The following is a 25,885-nucleotide window of genomic DNA, read 5'->3' on the forward strand; positions in this document are numbered from 1 at the left end:
GTGAGCGCCAATGGGCAAATTTCGAAACGTATCTTGTTCGACTTTATTCGGATAAGCAATAACTGACAGGCGGATGACGTCAAAGTACCGCGAGAGCTGTGAGAATTCATGCGGAGCAATCTGCATTCAAATCGCTCTCGCGGAACTCTGACGTCATCCACATGTCGGTTGTTAAGTCGGTGCGTGCAGTCGAACAAGCCTGATGACACGGGATACTTTGCTGTCCCATAAGGCCTCTGGATCTGAGGAGACATCAATCGGTGAAGTAAAAAAAAGAGAAAAATACCAGGCGTAACGTATAAATAACATTTCGTATTGTATCTAAAATGTGTTTGTTTAACACTACTAGATACGTACGGGTCACATGACAGTGAATCTAGTTTGTTCAGCGATGCATGTTACGGTAGATTCACACAAATATCATCAAACACAGTTTTTTTCTGGTAAGTTACGCTTATTTTTTCTTGTTGTTGTTATTGAATACGTTAGCTGGAGTTCATGAAAGTTGGGTTTAACTTATCTTTTTTATTTAGCGTTTCCTTGTTGTATTCATGATAATATGGTTAATATTTTGTTTCTTTATCGTCTCTACTTGTCGGGACGCGTCATGTGTACAGGTTATAGGCAATAAATCAGTCTCTGCGTTAATAACAATTATAGGCTAGGTAGGTCATTAAAAATAACATGAGTACTGGTATGAACGAGTATGTACTAGCTGATCTTGTTGCTGACCAGTTGCGTTTCACAGGAAGTACACGAGAAGCCCAAGTACCCATAGTGACTCTTAACCAAATAGACGTTGTCTCTCACACTGTATTCATGGGGTTAACCAAGGAGGAAATGCACTGTGTTGTCGTTTTGCGCAAGGGAGATACCAAACCTCACCATAAGATGTCGACAAACCTTGACCACAAGTGCTGTTTGTTTTCAGTCTTTGCTGTTACTTACACATTAAGTAACACTATGTGAAAATAATTGACATGTCTGTTGTTCCCACTGATCAAATATTATTATTACTTGTCCAAAAATAGGCTACTTATAACAAACTGCTTGAATTTGCACATAAGAAGTCAAGTGTATCAAAAACTGTTTTGTAAGCTAATAACAACAGACACAACATTTTATCACACAGTTAATGAATAAACATTATGGTGGTACGACTGATATCAACACGGGGTGTGGACTTTGATCATGTTGCAGGAGATAATTTAAAGTAGACAATGGCTTTTTTACCCACAACATCGACACACCTGGTTTTAACAGGTGAATTGTATAAAAGGTCCTCCTATTGTATCAACACAGGCTTCTTTACAATGGCATTACATAACTGATACAGATGATTCAATGAATTCACATTCCATCCTGAAAACAGGCTTTGTTTTTATATCCAACACACACAGACTTCTCTTCACACAATCAATTATATTTACTACAAACAATACCCCTAAACATTTTTTTATTTCATAATTACATTTGTAGTGTAGTTTATTTACCAACTTTGTGAGATTAAGCACACTTTTAAGAAAATTTACTGTAAATATTTGACCCTGTATGTCTGTGAAATCCAGACTGAAGTTTCATGATCTAGTTACGAGATTAGGAGCATCAAAGTTTGATTTCACAACATAGATTTTAATCTTTGACATGAGCTTACTCAGTTAATATAAAAGGGCACTCATGGTCCGATTCACAATTTTACATTTCATTTGGTGTGTATAGTACATGTTTACGATATGCAAAAGGTACAGACCCCAAAGTAAACGATGACATGAGTGATACAGGGTTCCCACGGGTCCTTGAAATCCTTGAAAGTTTGCGAATCTGGGCGACATAATTCAAGGCCCTGGGAAGTTGTTGAAAATATACAGGCGTAGTAGATACAGGTCATTGAAAGTGCTTGAATCTATTTTATGCAAGAAGTTTTCTGTAAAAAATCCATATTATTCCCTGTGTAGTGTAGGATAATATCATAAAAATTCTAGACTTTTTAAGCACACATGCTTAACTGTTCGCTTTAAATGCTTATATCTTCTGTGTGCAAATGTTGATTCATACCAAAATGCTTTTTTGCATAGTTGTGTTTGACACATGAAAACGTCTCGGGTTTCATATGTAACTGTTGTTTCCTGAGAAGGGAATGAGACGCTGCGTCTCCCTTGCCATACTTCCTGCGTCCCTGTAACGCCGTCTTTGGCAATATTTCAGATAGCGATATACTTCCTGGGTCCCGCGTTACCCTGTCTTTGTCGTTTAGCCTCACCATTGGTTGAATTTGATATACACATTCACACACTTACCCCTGGAGACGTCCCCAAACTGTCACCGGAGTGACGCAGCACGAGTTCCCTTAAAAGGGAACTGTAACATTGTATCTTAATAGGTAACACGATGTAACCTTGCTCTCACTTGAAATGTGTCCCCATATTTAGTCCTTAAATTTGAGGGTATTGGATCTGGAAAGTCCTTGAATGGTCCTTGAATTTGAAGTTAACTAAGGTGTGGGAACCCTGGTTATCGTCTCCAACGTAAATCTCTTTTCTTGGACTACAACAACCACATGGATTGTAGGCAACAGTTTACTTCTTAAGATTGTTGACGTAGACAAGACCGACATTATCATAATTCCTCCCGCTTCGGACACACAGCCTGTAAGTTAACTCCTGTTAGCATTGCATTGTGCGCAAATCTTTCAAACATGGTAAGGGGCGTCACATTTCCATCTGAGGTCAGATTTATTCAGGCCAATCACAACGTACAAATTAGCTGGCCAATCAGGGACACAGCGCTTTTCAAATTGATAAGTTTTGTATAAAATTCATGCATTTCAGAACGAAAGTGAAATCTGGAGCTACAAAAATGTATGGTATGCGTAAAAATTTGTTTTTTAACCATAAGCCATGCAGATACATTGTATTATACCAAATACACAAAAATAACGTTGTGAAATAGGTGCCCTTCAAGATATCAAGGTTATATTTACACAAAATGTTCTTTGCAATATGTTAGATTATTTTATGTATAAAACATTAAATCACAAAATACGTTTCACGTATTTTACTGGGTCACATATGACTAGTAATACAGAAATCGCAAAATCATTGTCGCTTTTCTTACACATCTCCTTGTTATACAACACTGATCTTTGACCTCAAAAAGTAATAAAAAGAGGCGTTTCTGTTATTTTTTGTTATTAGGTCTTGCGCATCCTGTGTAATTCACTTCTGCGCATACTGCATGATATTCGTTTAATGCTTTAATGCTTTAATGAAAGTAAGTAATAGGATTGCATTTCTATACAGCTGTGTTGTTGCATGCACAGTTCACATTCTGGTCTGTGTTCATGCGCTTTTGTGTGTGTCACTTCTTTTGTATATGTGTCAGTGTGTGTTAATCGGTGAGTGCACAATGGGATTAGTCGGGGTGCTTTTTTTTGGTCGAGAGAGAGAGTCAGAACTTTATAACCCTCATTAGTCAGCTGATCGCATAGACCAGGGCGTTACAAAAAACTTGACTAAACATTGCACTTTCATTTATAAAAAAAAAGACAAAATAATTACGACTTCTAAATATTAAAATGTTTTTAAGAATGATAATAACATTTGCTTTCAGGGAATGTATCATCAATTTTTATAACGTTAGTGCATTTCGTTAGATTTATACTTTTATGCGCTTTAATAATAAAAATAGTTAAATTTAGTATCTAGTAAAACAACACATAAATATTGATGTTACTGACTGATACTGATATACGCTAGAGATTTAGCACCAGGAAAGATATGCAAAGCATTTAGATAAGCTGTTTAAAGTGCAGGACATAATCATTTGGACTTTTATTGTTGTTGTTTTTAAATGAGACCGAATGGGTGAGGTGTCCGCATTCATAGTAAGAGATTGACTGCCAAAAATACATGACCTGCTGTTTTAGGTGAGTTACTCTACCTGTTTTATACACACGCAGGGCTCAGAGTTATGCGCTCAGGCAAAACAGGGTAAGGCAGTGTGACGGGGAAGAAAAGAGGGCGGGTTACCCGGAGCCTGGGTGGGCGAACGTGAATGAAAGGGAGGAGGGAGAACTTTGACACTGAGGTGCCGAGGACAGGTTTGGATTCAGAGAAAGAGAGAAAGAGGGAAAGAGAAACAGCATTGGAACAGAAAGTCATGGCACCTGCCAAAGTTAGGAGTTAATAACAACACGCCTTTCCCTTAGGCTGAGAAAAAGGACCAGAGAACACAGAGAACTGTGCTGTGAGTTGAAAGTGACTGTCATGTTGGGAGCATTGATTTTTTTTGGCTTATATTTGAATAGGAATTCCTGCTGTGTTTGTCTAATGGGAATCATTGTATGAACAACTGGATCTCGTTACAGATAGCTGATGTCTGACAGCATCGCTGAGATGATGACAGCCCTGTTTCGAGGCAGAAAGCCTCAAAAATCTCAGGAAGCCTCCCCCAGAACTCGGACACCTGCGGCCCACCTGCACGGTCCGTTGGAAGATGAAGACGATGAGGACAGATTACCTGATCGATCTCCAATTCATAGGAACTCACGTTTTTACAGCTCAATGAGGAGACGAAAGTATCAGACACAAAGTGAGAGATCTTACTTTTTATGCGTTTGTTTGATTTATTATTTATGTTTTACAACTTTTAAGTCAGAGTTTGAGTACTCATGAAACCCAACTGAAACTGATACCTTTGCAGTATTGGCGTTACCTAGCAAATGTAGTGGGTCTAAACATTGGAGTATTGTTCCTGTGTGTTGTAAATCAAAGTTTGTTATGGTTTGTAGACCTTGACTCATTTGAATGATGACATATACCGTATTTACAGTAGTTGACATTTGTTAGGGGCGACTATTTGTGACCCATCTGTGAAATCCAGTTTAAAGTCTTATAATCTATGAGTATCAATCTTTAATTTCATGATCTTACTGAGTCAATATTAAAGATATCAAGGTTATATTTTCACAAAATATTCTTTATATTACATAAAAGGATTTTATGTAGAAAACAGTAAATTACTGTAAATGACTTTAGATGGGTTTTTCAGACTGGGTCACATCCTGTGAATATTTGTGGTTGTGATAAAACTGACTTCAATTATTTACTTATTTTTGGTTGTTTTTCTTAAGTTTTTATAGTTCATAGACATTCAAGGTTTGCCGAACAAGTTCTAGTGATTTGTTGAGAGAAAAAAGAAAGCACATGATTTACCCTGCGGTAAATTACAAAGCAGTCGAAACTCGAGAAACTGGTTTAATTGTTCACTGTTTGTTTAATTGTTCTGAGAATAGTGTGTGTGTGTGTGTTTCTATAGGTGTCTGAGCATCTTTATTTCCATCGTATTTATCCGCATTGCTGTGACTAAACTGGCCAGTGTATTCCCTATCTTTACAATAACAGAATTACATACGCATGAGGAGTTTGTTTCTCTATGTGAGATCAGAATTTAATGCCATATTAATCTTGAAAGCTTTGAAAAGATAAGATTAGATCTAGTATTGGCTATTATCATACTCCTGTTGACTGAACAGCTTTGTTAGCTTGCCTTTAAGTGAAAATAGTGTATATTTAATTCATACATAGTTTCATTTTCATTTGATTATTTGGGGAAAAAATGGGATTCTGAAAATTAAACACGTATTGTTGGCTTGTATTGGCATCGGATATCGGCCAAAATTGCCTTATCAGCATATCAAATATCAGCCAAAATCCGATGTTGTGCATTTCTAGTTTGTTTCAGGAGGTTTTCCTCTCATGGTGGCTGCCATGTTAAGATCACATGATCAGTTACATATTATTATCTTGATGAATCTTGCAACAGGGGGAATCACATTTCATTAAAATTTGCTGTGAAATCTAAATTTCACTTAGGTTAGGTTTTTAGTCCTTGTCTGTACGTTTTAAGACATTTATATTCAAATGTACTTTCTCAAAAGTTAACTAAAGTACCCAGCAAGCAATAATCTTAATGTCACCATCTAGGTTCACTATATACTCTATATAGACCGGCTATGAGTTACACACGTCTAACCTAAATAAAATAGAATTTTGGTTATGTGTCGTTATTGCCAAAATAACAAACAACAAATTTCATCATGTAAACAAAGTCAATAGTGAGTGGGTTTGCATGCACAGAATAAGCTGATAACTATCAAAAATCTGCTTATTATAGAAACCTGTTTTTATGCATTTACATGCAAATCAATAAACCGGCTATGCAGAAAACTGCGTTTACGTGGGATTTGGAGATTTGTCAGGTTTCTCGCAAGCAGTAATGTAAATATAGTCGTTCAAAAAGCAGATGGGAAATATGTCTTAAGCTAAACTGTTGTATCTCTTCTCATGCAGAACCTGTAAATGTAACATGAGCTTTCATTTTCGTCGATTCTCTGAGTCTAGCAGACTTTTATGCGTTACTTTGTGCTTACTTACGGAAATTCCACGTGTGATGTTTATCTTTCACACGCGGAGACATGCACACATAAACAAAACTGCGGTTAAATCCGGTTAAGGTGTTTACATGCAGCACGTAATAAGGGCAATGAGCAAAAAAAAAACTACCTGTGAACTATCGAGAAAACTATAGATTTTTGCTTGCGTTGTTTATGGGCTTTCCCCGATGAAAGAAAAACATTTTACACATTAACATGGCCCACCACATTATCAATTTACTAAGCATAATCAGCGTATTTTATTGATTTTATTTCATTTATTTTTTAAGCTACTTTTGTCTTGTTTTAGAGTAAACTTGATTTTGATACCCATTAGACGTCTTTCAAATGCAAATTGCTTTCTGGGTATAACAAAGCAAATTGGTATTTGTTCTCATACCACCTATGACTGATTGGAAAGTTGCAAGCCATGTGTAAAACAATTTAATTAATTCGTTATTGAAGCATTTAGTTTTTTATTTTGTTTGGATAACATACACACACTTTAATAGTTTCTTCTACTGTCAGGGGAATTGTTTTACCCTGCAAAATATTTTGGTAATACGGTAAAGTCCTTGGTACACACATTCATGTACAGCTAATGGTTCCTTCATCACCCATTAACACATTAAACCCAAAGTTGTGTGAAGTCCTTGACATAATGGCATGTAGTTTGCTATTGTTGCATACTTATGAATGCATATTTTGCATTTTCTTTGACACAATTAATGACTGCATTATGCATAATATTTTACCAGTTTTTCCAGCAAAAGCAGTTTCAGTTGACGTAACAAACAATCAAGCTCTGAATCAGTAGTTCAATAACTTTAAAAGACCAAAGGGACTCATCTCTTTTTTAAATGTACTATTAAGCCCTGGTTACAGTCAAACGCACAGCTTTTTGACTCATACACATGCGATGACGTTAAACGAATGCACATTGCGACAATTTGCAATACAACTCATGGCCTACATACTACATATTCCTACTATGCATACAATATATGTAGGGTTTAAAAAAATTATTAAATTACATTTATATGTTGTATAGACGGTTTCAGCAGTAACAACATAAACAAGCGGCTTTCGTGACTTCTGGTAAACTCCGCTTAGAATAAATAACAACAGACCAAAGTCCTTTTAAAGTAGTTTATTTATATAACAAGCAAAATAAACAACACATAGATTACAAAGGAAACCAAAACATTTGTTACTTTCGACCAGATATTTCTTCAAGAGTTCAGTTTAGCAACTAGTCAGACTATTAAACAAACAGATACCGGAAGTAAAGTTCCGACCAGATGCGTAATCGCGTCACCGCACGCGCGTCAGATGAAACCGTCTGTATGTGCATATTACTGTTAATACAGCCTGATCTTATGAGAATTCGTACATATTTTACGAGTTGGCTAATTCATATGAATTCATACGAAGTTAATAGTGCAAAAATGTACGATTCTTATGAAAAAAACAACAACAATGAACTGAACCCCGACATCACATGGGGTTAAGGCAAATTGTACAAAAACGTACGAATTTGGTCGTATGAATTAATACGAATTGGCCAACTCGTAAAATATGTACGAATTCTTGTGAGATAGCGTTGATTAATATAAAGAGCTCAGATGCTAAAGCCGCTAAACACCACCTTCGTCAAAAATTAGATAATGATATTGCTTTCGGCACCAAATGCTCTTTGCATGTATTATACGATCATTAAATACTGCTTAATCCCGACCTAAAGCCATTCAGAAATGTAGGGTTTTTGAAGTGCACAAAAGTATAATTAGTAATTAGTATAATCAGATGAACGACGACGTGCGTACGTCAAGGTGCAACTTTTTCACCTGGTTAAATGAGGTTTATCAATATAATAAGGATATTGACCGAATTTTTAAAACGTTTACCTTTATTCAGAAAGAACAGTGACTGGAGACTTTTTAAGAAATTTAGATTTTTGCATGCACAGTTAAAATTTGTAAATACCAAGGAAATGACTAAAGTGACATTTCAATTACTAACTAATAACCATTTCATTGCCATTAAAGTGACATCACTGAACCTAAATGTATAAGAGCCTGATTAAAAAATGCTTGTTTTTAAATCATGTCAGATGTACTTAGAGATTTTTGCATCTAAGCTCTTCATATATTATATGTGTGACTCATTTAATTATCAACATTTAAAGGTGTTATGGTAGTTCACCCATAGAATAGACAGGCAGGCAGAGTATGTGTGCTGTTGTATACGTGTAATGTTTTAGAGTCTTGTTTTAAACTCAGCATTTGGATGACTTGACAAATATAACCAGCTGTAGACGAGTAACCAGAATGCATTGCGCTCTCACGCCAACTTCACAGTGTGTGGTTTTTACAGTTCCTTGTGACTTTACTTGTCAGACTGTTTGGTATAGTCCCAGTGAGATCCTTAAGTAAAATCCATTTTGTGTTATAGTGCTTTTTTTTTCAAAACACAAAATCATATTGGTGCTATGTTGCTTGAGATTTTTATAATATCCAGAGTTGGCAAGTCTATGGTTTTCCTGTGGAAATGGACAACTTTAATACTCTTGCCACAGGCTGTTTTTTGTGTCCCAGGGTCGACGCGACCCCAAATTATGTTATATTTAGCTAGGGAAATATTAATTTTAACAGATGAACCTTGCTGAAACACGATTTTCAAAAAAAGTTGCAATTGAGTTGATTTTGCTGTGAAACCTGGCAACCCTGCTGATATCCAATCTGATGTGGTGTGTAATTATGGCACATGTGTGTGACTGTTGTGTGTGTTTGTGAATATATAAATATACACAGTATTGTGTGAAGATGTGCTTTTCTGGAACTTCCCGCATTTTTTTATACACACTGAAAGTTTTGCGTAAATGTGTGAAGTAAATGTCTATGTGTCAAATGTGTCTTTGGTTTCCAAGGCAGTGTGGTTTGCAGCCTGTTCTGCTTTAATGATAAAACTCAATGCGTCTGCGTTTTGTAAGGTCTTGTGAGATACTTTAAGTACAATGTACACAGTTTGTATCCATGGTAATCCCCAGGTCTTACTGTACAGTCTATACGGCATTGTTATCCGACATACGAAGACATACAATAGACACACGCGCAGCTGACTTATGTGGAACAGGAAACAATCCTCTCTGAAAAAAGGTTAATCTTTAAAAGATGTGCATTGTCAATATTTATCTATTCATAGAGTGCACAGTAATAAAACATGGGAGGGGTTTTATGCACCACTTATTAAAGCCTGAATGGCAGATTTATATCTTTCAACAAAGTGTTGGGTAAAAAGGGACGAATGCACAATGCAGTCGTTGGGTTAAATTAACCCAGACACTGTTTATTTTTGAACCAACAATAGGTTAAAACAACACAGAATTTTGGGTTTAAACAACCTATCAGATTCAATTACACCACAGCCGGTTGGGTTTGTCCCTTTTTAACCCAATACTGAGTTGAAAATAACCCAACATGTTTTAAGTTTAGTGTTACTGTAGCTCATTTGTTAAATCAGTGCATTAGCAGCACGAAGGGTCGTAAGTGTGATCCCCAGGGCACACACATACTGATAAAATGTATACCTTGAAGGCACTGTCAGTCCGGAAGCGTCTGCCAAATGCGTAAATGTATACCAGTCAAAGTGAATGTTTCTTTTTAAGCAAGCATCATGCTTTCAGATTTCTCCAATTACAGGCGACCTTTGGGAAAACAACCCCATTATACAGTTTGATAACTGCTCTATATCTGGTTACACTATTGAAACTGGGTTTAAAGCAAATTATTAACCATAAAATGAAGTTAATGTGGTAAAAAAATTGACCCTGATCCATTTTGAGACTACTTTTGCACGAAAATACTGCTTTGAGGTCATTTAGTCAGTCAGGATGTGTTTGCACATTTAAATAATATATATTTTGTATGTACATTATAACATACAAAGGGTTCCCACGGGTTATGGAATTTCTGGAATATTATGGAATTTAAAAGGTCTATTCCATGCATTGAAAGTCAGGGAATTTCCTATTTTTTTTAAGTCATGGAATATTAGGACCTTTTGGGTAAAACTTTACTTGAAGGGGTGTTCATAAGAATGACATGACACCTTCCTAATCATGACATGACACGTGTCATGAACATGAATGAGACTTATGCACATTTTATGTGCATAAGTCTCCTTCATGTTCACGACACGTGACAACTGTCATTAAGTGTCATATGTTTAATTATGTAATTTTTAATGTAAACATGACATTGTTTGAGATGTCTTTGTTATGACAACTTGACATAAACCAATACATCATAACTTGTCATTAATCTGTCATAAACATGACATAACAGAATAATTATCAAACTTAAGAAAATACTTAGCTTTATGGGTTACATTAAACTGTCATTTATATGTCATTAAGTGTTAATACCTAAAAAAAATGCAGACATGTCAAAATGTTATACTTAATTTTATGTATGTGCACAATACATAAAAAACATTTAAACAATTTAATTTAATGCAATTAACTTTGCAGCAATATGGACCTAAGGCTGCATGGCTTAACCCATTATTGAATTTTTTTAATTTAATTTGAGGTGAATCGGTCAACAAATGCAATAAAATATAATTGTATCCATTTTAATTATTATTATTATTATTATTATTATTGAATGATTGATTTAATTTGTTTAACACATGGAGGAAACTTAAAAAAACATCATGAACTGAAGAATATTCATGATGTTGTTATAAAACAATTTGACAGAGTATTAACACTCAATGATATTTTAATGACAAATTATATTTGTATCACTGTAGTTGAGGTCAAGAAAAATATTCATGATGCTGTTTTAAAACTATTTGACAGAGTATTAACACTTTTTGACATGTTAATGACAAATTCAATTTGAATCACTGGTAAAAAGTGGTCAGTTATGTTGTCTTGTCATGACAAGTTATGATGTATTGATTAATGTGAAGTTGTCATAACAAAGACATCTCACTCATCTTTGCATTAAAAGTGACACAGTTGAACAAATGACACTTAATGACAGTTGTCATAAAATCTCCTTCATGTTCATAGCACGTGTCATGTTATGACTATGAATGTGTCATGCCAGTCTTATGAACACTCCTTCAAGTAAAGTGTTACAGAGTTTGTTTGTTGCTTAAAGGTATAGTGTGTAACTTTTAGAAGTATCTAATGACAGAAATGCAATCTTATATACATAACTATATTATCATGGGTGTATAGAGACCTTGCATAATGAACTGTTATGTGCTTATTACCTTAGAATAAGCCGTTTTTATCTACATACACCGCGGGTCCCCTTACATGGTAGTCGCCATTTTGTGCCGCCATGTTTTTACAGTAGCCCTAAATGGACAAAAACTGCTCCACAGAGCCCGTTTTGTCACTAGTTCTGTATTTTGTCCTAGACAACATGTTTGTCCTGTGGTGGCTACCGTAGCTTCTCTATGCATTTCGGTGAATGGTGGACTGAGCCGTTGGTTGCAATTCACAATCTCACTGCTAGATGGCACTAAAATCTACATACTGCACCTTTTAAATATTAGTTTCCATTTATCAAAATGTAATCCGCTTCTTAAGTTGTGGCCTAAGGATTACCATTTCGAGTCTCTGCTGATTTCAAGTGAGACTACGATTTAAACTGGCATACAAAGATTAAAAACATATCAAAGATTGAAATTAAAGTGACTGAAATCACACTTTGATGCTGCAAATCTCTAGATTATGATTATGAGACTTTTGCCTGGATTTCATTTGTATTGTAAGATTGCTTCATTATACACCCCTCTTCAAACAAGCACATTATTTGATCATGTCCACACCACTCCAGGTGTAGGAGTGTGACGCTCCAAAGGTTAATGCAGTATATACAGCAGGGTCAAGGGTTTGTTCAAAGCACTATTGAGCTATAGAGACACTTATGTGATGGAAATACAGTAGCAGCTAAAACCTTCAGTCCTGTCTGTTGAATGTTGCACTGACACATGGGTCAATATTTATTTAGGGACATTGACAAACATGCTTTCCGATCTTCCTGCACTCATCCATGCACACAAATAGCACACTACACTATGTGTGATCAGTATAGTGAGTGGAGCTGCTCGGTCAGGAGAAACTGAGTAAGAGCTTCTTACTAAGAAGCAATGAAGTGTTTCAGATGTGCCCTTTGTTAGCGAGAGTTCAGAATTTGCAGAGGATAGAAATGCATGTGGAAACTGAACACTTCTTAGCTGGACACAAACACAATAACTGAAAGTTTCATCTGAGGTTACACATTCCTGTGCCCACAACATTTCAGACCGCACAGTGAACATTCACAATGGACCCTCTGTGTTTGTGTGTGTGTGTTTCATTTGTCAGTGTGTATTTGTGGATGAATGTGTGTGGTAGCATGGAATGCACAGTATGTTATTTTGGCTCTGTATCTGAAACTGAAATTCTCACTTGAAACTGAATTAGTTCATTTATCGCTGATGTCATTAATGTGTACTGAATTAGTTTACTTGTCGCTGATGTCATCAATGTGTACTGAATTAGTTCACTTGTCGCTGATGCCATTAATGTGCACTTCTGTTTTATTTTTTATCAAGTGTCTTAAGTTTTATGATGTTTTACCATTAAGTTAAATCCTCCCAATTTTCTATGTTAGGCCACACCTCTACTACTCCAGGAAACTCCGCCCCCTCCAGTACACTTAGCCCCACTAATGCAAATAAATCGGCTCTGCATCAGTAAGTACACACACGCACGCTCGCAGGCAGGCACACACACACACACACACACATTTACTTTGATATCTTGCTTGCAACATACCAGACAATGTTTGCATATAATTTATTACTACACACTAACCATAATCAGAAACCCGGTTCTAAAAATAAAACTGTCTGTCTGTCTGTCCACCTGTCTACCTGTATTCATCTATCTGTCTGTCTATCTCACTATTTGTCTATTTGTCTATCTATCTGTTTATCCATCTATCTACCCATTTATTTGTCTGTCTGTCTTTGTAACAGTATATCTGTCTTTACATTTGTCTGTCTGTCTGTACATCTACGTGTCTATCTGGCTGTCTATCTGTTTATCTATCCATCTATCTGCCTGTCTGTCTTTGTAACGGTCTATTTTTCGCTACATCTGTTTGTCTGTACATCTACCTATCTGTCTGTCTGTCTATCTATCAGTCTATCTGCCGTCTGTCTTTGTAACAGTCGTTATCTGTCTCGACATTTGACTTTATGTGTGTCTGTTGTTCTGTCTATCTATCGTTCTGTATGTCTGTCTGTGTAACTGTCAATCTGTCTTTATATCGAACTGTCTATATGAACTGTATGTGTCTGTCTGTCTATCTATCTGTTGTCTGTCTGTCTGTGTATTTATCTATCATTCTGTCTGTCTGTCTGCCTGTCTGCCTGTCTGCCTGTCTGTCTATCATTCTGTCTATCATTCTGTCTGTCTATCTGTCTGTCTTTGTAACTGTCAATCTGTGTCTGTTTGTCTGTCTGTCTATCTATCTGTCGTTCTGTCTGTCTGTCTAACTGTCAATCTGTGTCTGTCTGTCTAAATATCCGTCTGTCTGTCTGTCTGTCTGTCTGTCTGTCTGTCTGTCTGTCTGTCTGTCTGTCTGTCTGTCTGTGTAACTTCAATTTCTGTCTGTCTGTCTGTCTATATATCATTCTGTCTGTCTGTATATCTGTCTGTCTTTCTATCTTTCTATCTATGGTTGTTTCTGTCTGTCTATCGTTCTGTCTGTGTAACTGTCAATCTCTGTCTGTCTGTCTTTGTATCGTTCTTTCTGTCTGTCTGTCTGTCTGTCTGTCTATCTATCTGTCTGTCTGTCTGTTTGTGTATTTGTCTATCTCTGTCTGTCTTTCTATCTATCGTTCTTTCTGTCTGTCTATCGTTCTGTCTGTGTAACTGTCAATCTCTGTCTGTGTGTCTATCTATCTATCTATTTATCTAACTGTCTGTCTGTCTGTCTGTCTGTCTGTGTATCTGTCAATCTCTGTCTGTCTTTCTATCTATCGTTCTTTTTGTCTGTATATCATTCTGTCTGTGTAACTGTCAATCTCTGTCTGTCTGTCTGTCTGTCTATCTGTCTGTCGGTCTGTCTGTCTGTGTAACTGTCAATCTCTGTCTGTCTGTCTGTCTATCTATCTGTTGTTCTTTCTGCCTGTCTATCGTTCTGTCTGTTTAACTGTCAATCTCTGTCTGTGTGTCTGTCTGTCTGTCTGTCTGTCTGTCTATCTGTCTGTCTGTGTATCTGTCAATCTCTGTCTGTCTTTCTATCTATCGTTCTTTTTGTCTGTATATCATTCTGTCTGTGTAACTGTCAATCTGTGTCTGTCTGTCTGTCTGTCTATTGTCTACTGTCTGTCTGTCTGTTTGTGTATTTGTCTATCTCTGTCTGTCTTTCTATCTATCGTTCTTTCTGTCTGTCTATCGTTCTGTCTGTGTAACTGTCAATCTCTGTCTGTGTGTCTATCTGTCTGTCTGTCTGTCTGTGTATCTGTCAATCTCTGTCTGTCTGTCTATCTATCGTTCTTTCTGTCTGTCTGTCATTTTGTCTGTGTAACTGTCAATCTCTGTCAGTCTGTCTATCTATCCATCTATCTGTCTGTCTGTCTGTCTGTGTATCTGTCAATCTCTGTCTGTCTGTCTTTCTATCGTTCTTTCTGTCTGTTTTGTCTGCGTAACTGCCAGTGTTTGTCTGTCTGTCTGACTGTCTGTCTGTCTGTCTGTCGTTCTGTTTGTCTGTGTAACTGTCAGTCTGTGTCTGCCTGTCTGTCTGTCTGTGTAACTGTCTGTCTGTCGGTCTGTCTGTTTATTGTGTTACTGTCTGTCTGTGTAACTGTCAATCTCTGTCTGTTTATCGTTTTGTCTGTGTAAATGTCAATCTCTGTCTATCTGTTGTTCTGTCTGTCTGCGTAACTCTCAATCTGTGTCTGTCTGTCTATCAATCTGTTGTTTTATCTGTCTGTCTGTCTGTCTATCTGTCTATCTGTTGTTCTGTCTGTCTGTTTGTGTGTGTGTGTAACTGTCAATCTGTGTCTGTCTGCCTGCCTGTCTGTCTGTCTCTCTGTGTAACTGTCAATCTGTGTCTGTCTGTCTATCTGTCTGTCTCTCTGTGTAACTGTCAATCTGTGTCTGTCTATCTGTTGTTCTGTCTGTCTGTCTAACTGACAATCTGTCTTTATATCTTACTGTCTATCGTTCTGTCTATCCGTTTAGTCACATATCTGTCTGTCTGTCTGTCTATCCATCTATCTGCCTGTTTGTATTTGTAACTGCTTGTCTGTCTATCTCTGTCTATTTATCTCTGTTTATTTTGTCTGTTTTTCCTATCACTTCAACAATATCAACAATATCCAAAGTGTTTACAAATGTAAGTGCTTGTCTGTATGTGTTTGTGCTGGACTCCATATCTGTTAGTGATAATTGGATATGTCAAGTAGGTTATGCATCTCTCACATACATATTAACAATATTTTATCTATCTTTATCTGTCCACCTTCTCACTCTGGAATCTTGTTGCCAAGCAACGGAAGTACTGTATCGGGAGGAGCTCGGTCTCGTTCTCCGTTGCCGACGCCGGGAGTCCGGTCGCGTAGACAAGACATGGAAGAGCTGAGTGAACGGACGAGTACAGCCTGCACAGTGCAGGACAATGACATCCGCACCACCGACCCTGGCAACGTCAAACAGAGGTAAGACGAGAGAGAGCGAGAGCGAGCCAGAGAGAGAGAGAATGGATAACAAATCAGATAGTGGATTGTTGGAAAAGTTTATTTGTACTTGTTACAAAAAAAACTTTTCAGTGTGTAATAAATTAAAAGGAAAACAAAAGTATACACTATTTAAAAATCTGTGATGTATTTATATCTTACTTTAAATATAGTGGGTTATTTTTTATTGCAAATTATACTATCTGCATAACAATTTGAGTATACGTTAATTGTAACGAATAATAATTTAGACATTTTTTTAGTATCTACCACAACCTCCTTTTGCTTTAATGACACCGTGCGCTTGAACTGATGTGAACTCATCAGCTTTGTGTAAAACCTGCTGATCAATGTTATCTCAGGATGATCTTAGACGTTCCAAAGAGCATCTCGTGTGCTTCAATAAAAGCTGGGAAATCTGAAAAGACTGCATGTGCATATTTATGCATTTACATTAGACTACAATGTAATGTTTCGGCACTTGTACTGTACAGTATGTTGGATTGTGACTGTTTGTGTGTATCTGCTGATGGTTTTGACGGATTCAGGTCAGTTGGGGTTAAATGTAATAAAAATTGAAATTAAAGCCTGAGGAACCAATATTACCCTCATTTAGAAACAAAAGTAGGACTTGAACAGCTGTAGGGTGTTCTGGGTGAGGGGTAATTTGTTCTCATTTTGGCACACACACACTTAATATTATCATCTTATCAAGTCACTGATTGTTAGTTGTTCTCTATTTTCTCTCATTCAGGCAAGTGAGGAATGGTAGTCCGCACAAGATGGCAGTGGAGAATCCCTGCCGAAATCTCAAGATCACGAAGAGCGTCGGTGAGTGTGCAGAAAAAGATGGAGATGATATACAATAACAAATCATGCTCATGTATTTTCCTGAAGTTGAACCGTGTAGGCAACTTGTTTGCAGTTTAATTTACAGAACGCTTGTGCATGCGAGTTGTGTGTAGGATGAGGGCAGGTGCAATGTGTGGGTGATGTCATTTTAAATATGCTGAAATACCAGCAAGGGTTATCCGCCTGCTTTTTCGCCAACGCAGCATCGTTTCATATCATCTCTATTTGCATCATTTCTTTCTCTTTGTCTTCATGCAAATTCATCCATCATTTCTATTTGTCTTTTTGCATTCCATTTCCCTTCTTCTCCTTCATCTTTGCAGCTTTTTCTGTGTCTTCTCATTTTCTCATCTCTCGTTAACGCTCTTGGTTATATAAGCGACTGTGCCATACACCCACCTGAAGGTCTTGTTGAATGTGACTACAGGACATTACGCAACAGATTTCCTCTGTACAAAGTGACTCTTTTGAGAAGCTGAGACACATGCTGATCACCTGTGTAGTGTTGTTATCAGATTAAGTGTCAGGCTAGTAAAGGGTCTATAAAGTCATTTAAGATGAGTAAATCACATGGTTCCAGTTTGTATAGCTTAGATTTGTAGTTTGTTAGTGGTTATGTAGTTCAATTGGTATAGCATTGCGTCAGCAGGTGCAAAGGCATGGGTTCGATTCACATACTGATTTAATATGTACATTATATGCTGCAATGCAAAAAATGACTTTCTTATAGTATTTTTGTTTATTTTTTAGTAAAAAAAATCATATTTAAGTGAATTTGTGATTAAAACAAGCAGTCAAAAGTGTCTAGATTTTTTTCTTACACTGCAAAAAATGATTTTCAAGTAAAATATTTCTTAGTATTTTTGTCTTGTTTTCAGTAAAAAATCTAAAAAATTCTTAAATTAAGATGCTTTTTCTTAATGAGAAAAATGACCCAAGAAAATAAGTCTATAGTTTTTATACCAAAAATATCAAATTTAAGTGATTTTGTGCATAAAACAAGCAAAAAATGTCTTGAATTTAGTGTTTAAGAAAAATGTTCAAGATGTTTTGCTTACCCAATTGGCAGATTTTTTTGCATGTTTTATGCACAAAATATTATATTATCAATATTAGATATTTTTGGTCTAAAAAATAGACTTATTTTCTTGGGTCGTTTTGCTCATCAAGAAAAAGCATCTTTATTTAAGATTTTTAGATATTTTGACTGAAAACAAGACAAAAATACTAAGATTTTTTTTGCATTTCTTACAGTGTACTTCATTGGCTTATTTATTTATTTTTTGTTTTATGCACATATCCACTTTAGTTTTTAGAAACAAATTTTTTAAGTGAATTTGTGCATAAACAAGCAAAAAATAAATAAATAAAAAGTAAGCCAATCTTGCACTTTTTTCCTTAAACACTTAATTTAAGAAAAATTCAAGAAAAAATTGCTTATCCCATTGGCGTATATTGTTGCTTATTTTAAGCACAAATACACTTAAATTATATATTTTTTTACTAAAAACTTGGGATTTATAAAATAATTTTGCTCATGAAGATTTAAGAAGTAAGAAAGTCATTTTTGCAATGTGGATAAAAGTGTCGAAAGGGTTTTTTGAGTGTTCATGAAGTTTTTATAGATTACTTGACTGAGCCTTTCATGAATTCAGGCGTTAATAAAATAATCAAAGCTGGAATTTTAAAGGTTTTACAGCAACATAATAATAATTTCTACTAAGTTTAGGACTTTATGTGGTGGTTTCCCAGGCAGAGCTTATCCTAGTCCCAGACTGAAATACATGTTTGTCTTGATTCAAAAACATCTTGTCCTGACATATATATCAGTGTCATATTTTGTCTCAAGATGCACACCAGTATTGTTTTTTGTAATGTTTGTTTGTAAAAACTACTTAATTGTCCTAATATATCTAAGTCATAATCCTGGATTTATCTAAACCCTGTCTGGGTAACACCCCTATAAGATTTAAATAATACTACATAACATTAAAACAAAATAAAGATTTTATATCAGTTGCTTTGGATGTATGTGTCCCTCACTGGGTTGCCAAGTTGAGTTTAATTGATTCAATATAAAATAGACAGTAAGAATATGAATGGAGGAAATTGTAACAATAAATGCATGCCATTTATAGTAAATGCCATACTTTGAAGATATGTGTGCCCCATAAGCAATCAGTAGTGATATGCTGACAGATTTATTCAGATTTATTCATTTATCCTGGATCAAAGTCCATATTGTTGTCATTTATGATACAATACTTCTTGTTTAAAGGGATAGTTCACCCAAAAATGAAAATTCTGTCATTTACTTGCCCTCATGTTGTAAACCTGTATAAATTTCTTTGTTCTTTGAACACAAAAGAAGATATTTTGAGCAATGTTTGTAACCAAACCATTTCTAAGCACCATTGACTTCCATAATATCTTCCTTTCTACTATAAAAAGTAAATAGTGCTCCTGTTTCCTGCTTGATTACACATCTTTCTGTGTTTACCAAAACAAAGAAATTAAACAGGTCTGTAACAACTTGAGGGTGAGTAAATAATGACAGAATATTTATTTTTGGGAGAACTGTCCCTTTAATGTTATCCTTATGCTACGTACACATCAAAAGTGGTGCATCGCGTTACTCGCTCTAGATTACTCGCAGGATTTAACTTCTTGACAAGCAAATTTTTTGCTCGAGTTGAATATTTTCAATTTGAGCGAAGACACGTTTGAGGCGAATAGCATGTTTTTCGCGGCAAACCCGCCGCCCATATCGTGTCATTCGCATCGCCCCACGTGAGGACGTGTCTGATTGTGTCTTTGCATCGACTTTGTATGTAATCTAATCATGCAACTCGTTGATCTCACGTCTGGTGTGAACCCACAGTTGTAATGTCTAAAAATAAAAAACAATCCTGAGAATCACTTACATCATTTTGTGTTTACTGTAATGTGTGTTCATGTGCGCAGATGTTTTGTATCAGGAATACCGTGACACTTCCAAACAGCAGGAGATCGAGCAAAGGCGACAGAGAGATGGGCTTCCGACTGCAGAAATCGTGGCTGCGCCTGCATTGCAGCTGCAGCTGAGGAACAACTCACATTCGCTTAGTCTCTGGCAGAATTTAGACGTGGTGAAGAACAGTGGACTACTGCAAACACTGGATACAAAAGAGGTCATACTGCAGGAGGTGGGACACGTTTAACAACGACTACACAATCAATAGGGCACAGTGTTTTTACAGTGACCTCGTTCGAAATCGCCTACATTCATACTACATAGTAGGCGAAAATCAGTATGCGAGGCGAGTAGTATGTGCATATTCTTTGTATCAGAAAAAAGGTGGATAGATTTTTAAGTGTGCACACTTTACTATCCCACGAGGCCATGCAGGCTGAGGAACAATTAAATAAAAAAAAAAATGTATTTGTGTCATTGTTCCAGAAAGCAACACAAAGCAGATAAAGATCTGAAGTATTCTCTTATCTTTGTGTCTCTGTGTTTCTGTAGGCCATGTTTGAACTGGTGACCTCAGAAGCGTCGTACTACAAAAGTCTGGAGCTGTTAGAGACCCACTTTCTTCGCCACCCTCCTCTTGTCAACACTTTGAGTCAGTCAGACATGCACTTCCTGTTTTCAAACATTGAGGACATCATGAAGGCAAGCGAAAGGTGTGTTTGTGGAGGGATGGTGTGCGGTCAGCATCGAGTTTCATATGCATTGTGGTTTCCAGTTGTCGGATTCAACTCTTTTATTTACTGAAAGCCAACTAAGAACTCAGGCTGGGCACATTGTTTTGTAGCAGTCGCTAGACCACAAAGACTTTTGCAAGAAATGCATTTATGATATGCGTCAAGATGACTCGATTCAAATAATGTATTGATTGAATTAATCAGAAAAACACATATTCATAATATGTGTTAAAGATATTTGTAAAGTATTTAAATCTATATATTTAAAACATTTACAAAATTAATTTCAGAAGGAATTTCCTTTTGATGGGGTTTTTTTTTTTGATACACTGTGTGCTTTTCAGTAGGAGGACTAAGTGGGTTCATGTTCACAGATGTGAATCTAAAAGTTTCATATGGGAAATGTATTTTCTTACCACTGAAGTACATTTTGTACTTGTTATTTTAAAATTCAAAGGCTACCATGCTGTTTAAAACATTAATAAAATATATTTTGTTGGCATAAAGTTTTTTCAGAAGAAAATAATCTTCACATACGCTCATATTCTCCAGCCAGCGGGCTAAAATTAACCGGCTGATGTGGTTTGATTCCAGTCAGCTGCCTTTATTTTATGCCAATCCACCCACCAATGTGATGATTCACATGCATGAGTCAGAATCGGCCTTTCCACGCCTACTTCTGTACAGTACGTTGTAAAATACTGGATTTACTTTCTGTATATTGTCTTAGTCCACGGATAATCTAACGCTAATGAGATTAAGCAAATGTGTCTCAGAGTTTGTTTCTGTGCCATCAAAAAGACTAACAAAAACATGGCCTAAGCTGGTTGGCTGGTTTTAGCTAGTATCCCAGACTCGTTTTATCTGGTGTATCATGCTGTTTTTAGAGGGTTTTGCCACTTTATTAGCTAGTCAGACTGGGAGACCAGCTGACCCACTAGCTTGTCCAAGCTGAAAGACCAGCTTTGTCAGGCTGGAAGGACCATCTTAAACCAGCTAAATTCCAATATGGTCAAGCTGGTTTAAGATGGTGGGTCAACCTGTCTTAAACCAGACTGCTACACCAGTATTGTCAGTAGGAGTCTCAAATCAAACAGTATGGAGAGATTTCACAGACAAGGCTTAACTTAAGCTAGTTAAATTAGGATATTTAAGTCACTTTTATAAAATGCCTTATGTGGATGGTGTGGATCTTGAGACAAAATAATGACTGACATATTAAGATATGTCAGGGCAAGTTATTTTCAGTTAAAGCGATGCTCCAGGCGGATATCAAAATTACCCCATGACTTGCTCACTCTCAAGTTATCCGAGATATATGTCAATCATCTTTCAGACGAACACATTTGGAGTTATTTTAGTAAATGCCCTTGCTTTTCAAAGCTTATAATGGGAGAAATTAAAGAGGGAACAACTTCTAACTTTAAAGCCCAAAAAGTGCATCCATCCTTTACAGGAGTAATCCACATAGTCTTCAAGGGGTTAATAAAGGTCTTCAAGGGTAATCAGTACGATATTGTAAGATAAATATCCATATTTTTAACTTTTTTAAACTATAGTAACTAGCTTCCAGTAACAACGCCGTCTCTTTAAAGGGACACTGCACTTTTTTTGAAAATATGCTAATTTTCCAGCTCCACTAGTTAAATAATTGATTTTTACAGTTTTGGAATCCTTTCAGCTGATCTCCGGGTCTGGCGATACCACTTTCACTGCAAAAAATGATTTTCAAGAAAAACTTTTCTCAGTATTTTTGTCCTGTTTTCAGTAACAATGTCTAAAAATTCTTAAATTAAGATGCTTTTTCTTGATGAACAAAACGACCAAAGAAAATAAGTCTAGTTTTTAGACCAAAAATATCAAATTTAAGTGATTTTGTGGATAAAACAAGCAAAAAAATCTGCCAATGGGGTAAGCAAATTTTTCTTGAATTTTTCTTGAATGTAGAAATTTTCAAGATTTTTTGCTTACCCCATTGAAAGATTATTTTTTTTTTTTTGCTTGCTTTATGCACAAAATCACTTAAATTTAATATTTTTGGTCTAAAAACTAGACTTATTTACTTTTTTCATAAACACTTAATTCAAGAAATGTTTTCTTATTCCATTGGCAGATTTTTTTTGCTTGTTTTAAGGACAAATTTGCATAAATTTTAAATTTTTGTTTAAAAACTAGATTATTTTCCTAGGTCATTTTGCTCATCAAGAAAATACATCTTAATTTAGGAATTTTTAGATATTTTTTACTGAAAACAAGACAAAAGTACTAAGTAAGAAAGTCATTTTTTGCAGTGTAGCTTAGCATAGTCCATTGAATCTGATTAGACCGTTAGCATCGCGTTCAAAAATGACCAAAGAGTTTTGATATTTTCCCTATTTTAAACTTGACTCTTCTGTAGTTTTATCATGTACTAAGACTTTTCTAGGCCGATTTTCTAGGCCGATGTGGCTAGGAACTATACTCTCATTCTGGCACAATAATCAAGGACCCCGCTGCCGCAACATGGCCGCAGGAGGCGCAACGACATTACGTAGTGCCCGAAAATAGACCCCTGCTATTAAAAGATGCGGATGTAACTACAGAAGAGTCAAGTTTTAAATAGGAAAAATATCAAAACATCAAAAATCAATATCAAAATTTTTGCACAATGCTAATGGTCTTATCAGATTCAATGGATTATGCTAAGCTATGCTAAAAGTGGTAGCACCAGACCCTGAGATCAGCTGAATGGATTCCAAAATGTTAAAAATCAAATGTTTAACTCAAGGGGAGCTGGAAAATGAGCATATTTTCAAAAAAATTGGTGTCCCTTTAAGACAGCTTAAACATTAATTGTAGTGTAGGACTAAACTTACGCCTTGTCTGTGGCATAAATGTATTGTTTCCCAGTGCTGATGCACTTTCCCATTACCATGAAAGTATACTGATTGTCACACTTGATACTGTGTTTCTTACTGTGGTGATGTCATCGTCAGGTTCCTCATGGATCTGGAGCACAGGATCGAAGAGTCCATCTTGATCTCAGACGTGTGCGACATTGTTCATCATCATGCTGCTAAACACTTCCAGGTCTTCATCAGCTACGTCATCAACCAGGTGTACCAGGAGCAGAACTACAGACGAATACTGTAAGACACCATTTTAACTGTCTGTATGAAGGATACATGGGAAGATAGATTATAGTGAAAATTTGATTTTCAAGTAATAATAGTTCTTATAATACCAAACAAATCACACCTTCTGTGAGGAAAACCCCTTTCCTTTTGGTTTGAAGACCCATAATACCATAAATACACTATTTGATTAAATAATTTGTAAATAAATGTCATATATGTTATTAAAAGACATATTTATATTACTTTTTTGTGCCATATTAAACTCTGTACCTGTAAAAATTATTTTCGTGTTAAGCATCCGGGTTATGTGTGTTATTCGCATTGAGCGGTTGTTATTTGGAAAAACAAACCTGCAAAAGTTGCCACCAGCCAATCAGAATCAAGCATTTCAATGAGCCATGTAATAAGTGTACAACAGGGATATCCGCTTGCAATATTTCAGATAAGAGTATGATTCTGCATTTGCATACCCGAGTATCTTTCCGGTGTGTCAAGACTTCTTGGTAAACCAGCTTCACCAGAAAGACCATTACCAACCAAACAAATTTACATAAACACCCACCAGCATTAAATAGTGTAAACCTAATGATAATTCATACTTTTGTTCAGGGCACTCAAGGTGTGAAATATGAGAACAATTTCTTGTTTTTGTGCCGCAGCTGACATGTGTGACGTCAAATGATGTTTTTTGTAAATATATATGACACAGTGACTTGGCTTGACTGGTGGGTGTGGCAGAGGAACAAAAACAAATAAAAGCACAGATGTTTCATTCACAATGTTCCCACGCACCTGCGTCTGCATTTTGTAATGAAATTATTGGCCGAAAAATGAAAATTTTGAGATTAATGTGAATCGGCAATCTTAGTTTAGTGCTTTAGTTCGTTCGGATGTGTATTTAGGGTGTGAAAGTTGCATATGTGTGTGTGTTAACAAAACAATGCATAACTATGTGTGTCTGTGCTGTAAATCAGATCTGTAGTTTACATTCAAGTTTAGTTTTTCCCTGGGATCCACCCTACAGGCTCATTGTAAGGAACTTATAGCTTTAGGTGTGTTGTTTAGGTGCTTGCCTTTGTTTGTATGTGTGTTTGTAAGCCGTATAAAACTCTTGAGACTTTCTGCCTATCGGCCTGAGAAGTTTTAATGCTTTACATTCCTGGTAAGATTATAGTGAAAGACAGATATTTTCTGTGTGTTACAAAGAAATATGTTTGCTATAACCTACATGTCCATGTATTTATATGTAGGTTAAGGTAAAGTTTACTCCAACATCTAAAGTATCTCAAAACTTTCAGTTTTGTCTTCCGGATGCTTTGTGACGTAGTTAAGTATTTGAGTTTGTGTTGAGCTACAGGCAATATCCCACTAAATACTAATCATGTTTATAATAATTAGATCTGTTTTCTGTTCAGATAGCAGTTTAATGAAGAATTAAAGAATAAGTAGAATAATGGAAATGGTTAGCCTGGGTGCCAGCCGAACTTAGCCCCGCCCACATAATTTGAGGTCGGGAAATTCTGACTAGAATTGAGTATGACAACGTCAGGCTGGGAAATGGTGCTATCTGAAGTCCTATCTGAATAACTTGTTTATTAAAGTAGTTTTACTGATTGGCCACCTGCTGGACAAGTGGGTGAACTGCACACATTTCACATCTATTGGGTCAGTGTTTTTCAACCAGGGGACCGGGGCTCAATGGGGGGGCCTCAAGATGGTGTAAATTATTCAAAATAAGACAAAACAAGCATTAAAATAAACATCTTGATATTTCTTTAGTGTTTAATTGTTTTTTTGTAAAGAATTAACATCTGTCAAGTAATGTCAAGCTCTTGTATATTTTATTTGCTAGAAATTGTGAGTTTGTGGCCTATATTAGACTTTGACCAGTAAGGGGGCGTGCACACCAAAGCCTTTACGCCCGCACCGAAAGCCGCCGCTCTGTGTTTTTTCCGCACTTAGCGCTTAACACCAAAAGTTAAAAAATATTCAACTTTGGGTTAAAAGCTCAGCTCGTCAATGTCAGCTCTCACAAGGCCGTCCA

At 36.2% G+C, this 25,885-nt stretch overlaps 1 protein-coding gene across 3 annotated transcripts in view; it reads left to right on the forward strand.

The window, feature by feature from the left end:
• The window catches only part of ngef (neuronal guanine nucleotide exchange factor), a 48,062-nt gene that overhangs the window by 9,433 nt on the left and 12,744 nt on the right, over window positions 1-25,885 (forward strand). The window contains exons 1-8 of one of the 3 annotated variants that reach the window (XM_055197260.2): window positions 352-443; window positions 4,367-4,590; window positions 13,111-13,192; window positions 16,001-16,168; window positions 16,941-17,017; window positions 20,003-20,223; window positions 20,544-20,704; window positions 23,701-23,853. In XM_055197260.2, the coding sequence (XP_055053235.1) occupies window positions 4,374-4,590; window positions 13,111-13,192; window positions 16,001-16,168; window positions 16,941-17,017; window positions 20,003-20,223; window positions 20,544-20,704; window positions 23,701-23,853 (1,079 nt within the window). In that variant the 5' untranslated portion in view covers window positions 352-443; window positions 4,367-4,373. Of the gene's footprint in view, window positions 1-351; window positions 444-4,045; window positions 4,246-4,366; window positions 4,591-13,110; window positions 13,193-16,000; window positions 16,169-16,940; window positions 17,018-20,002; window positions 20,224-20,543; window positions 20,705-23,700; window positions 23,854-25,885 lie in introns of those variants that run through there. The other 2 variants (XM_055197259.2, XM_055197261.2) reach the window with 2 other exon arrangements.

The sequence above is a fragment of the Misgurnus anguillicaudatus genome, chromosome 24 (assembly GCF_027580225.2).
Source record: "Misgurnus anguillicaudatus chromosome 24, ASM2758022v2, whole genome shotgun sequence".
Taxonomy (NCBI): Eukaryota; Metazoa; Chordata; class Actinopteri; order Cypriniformes; family Cobitidae; genus Misgurnus; species Misgurnus anguillicaudatus.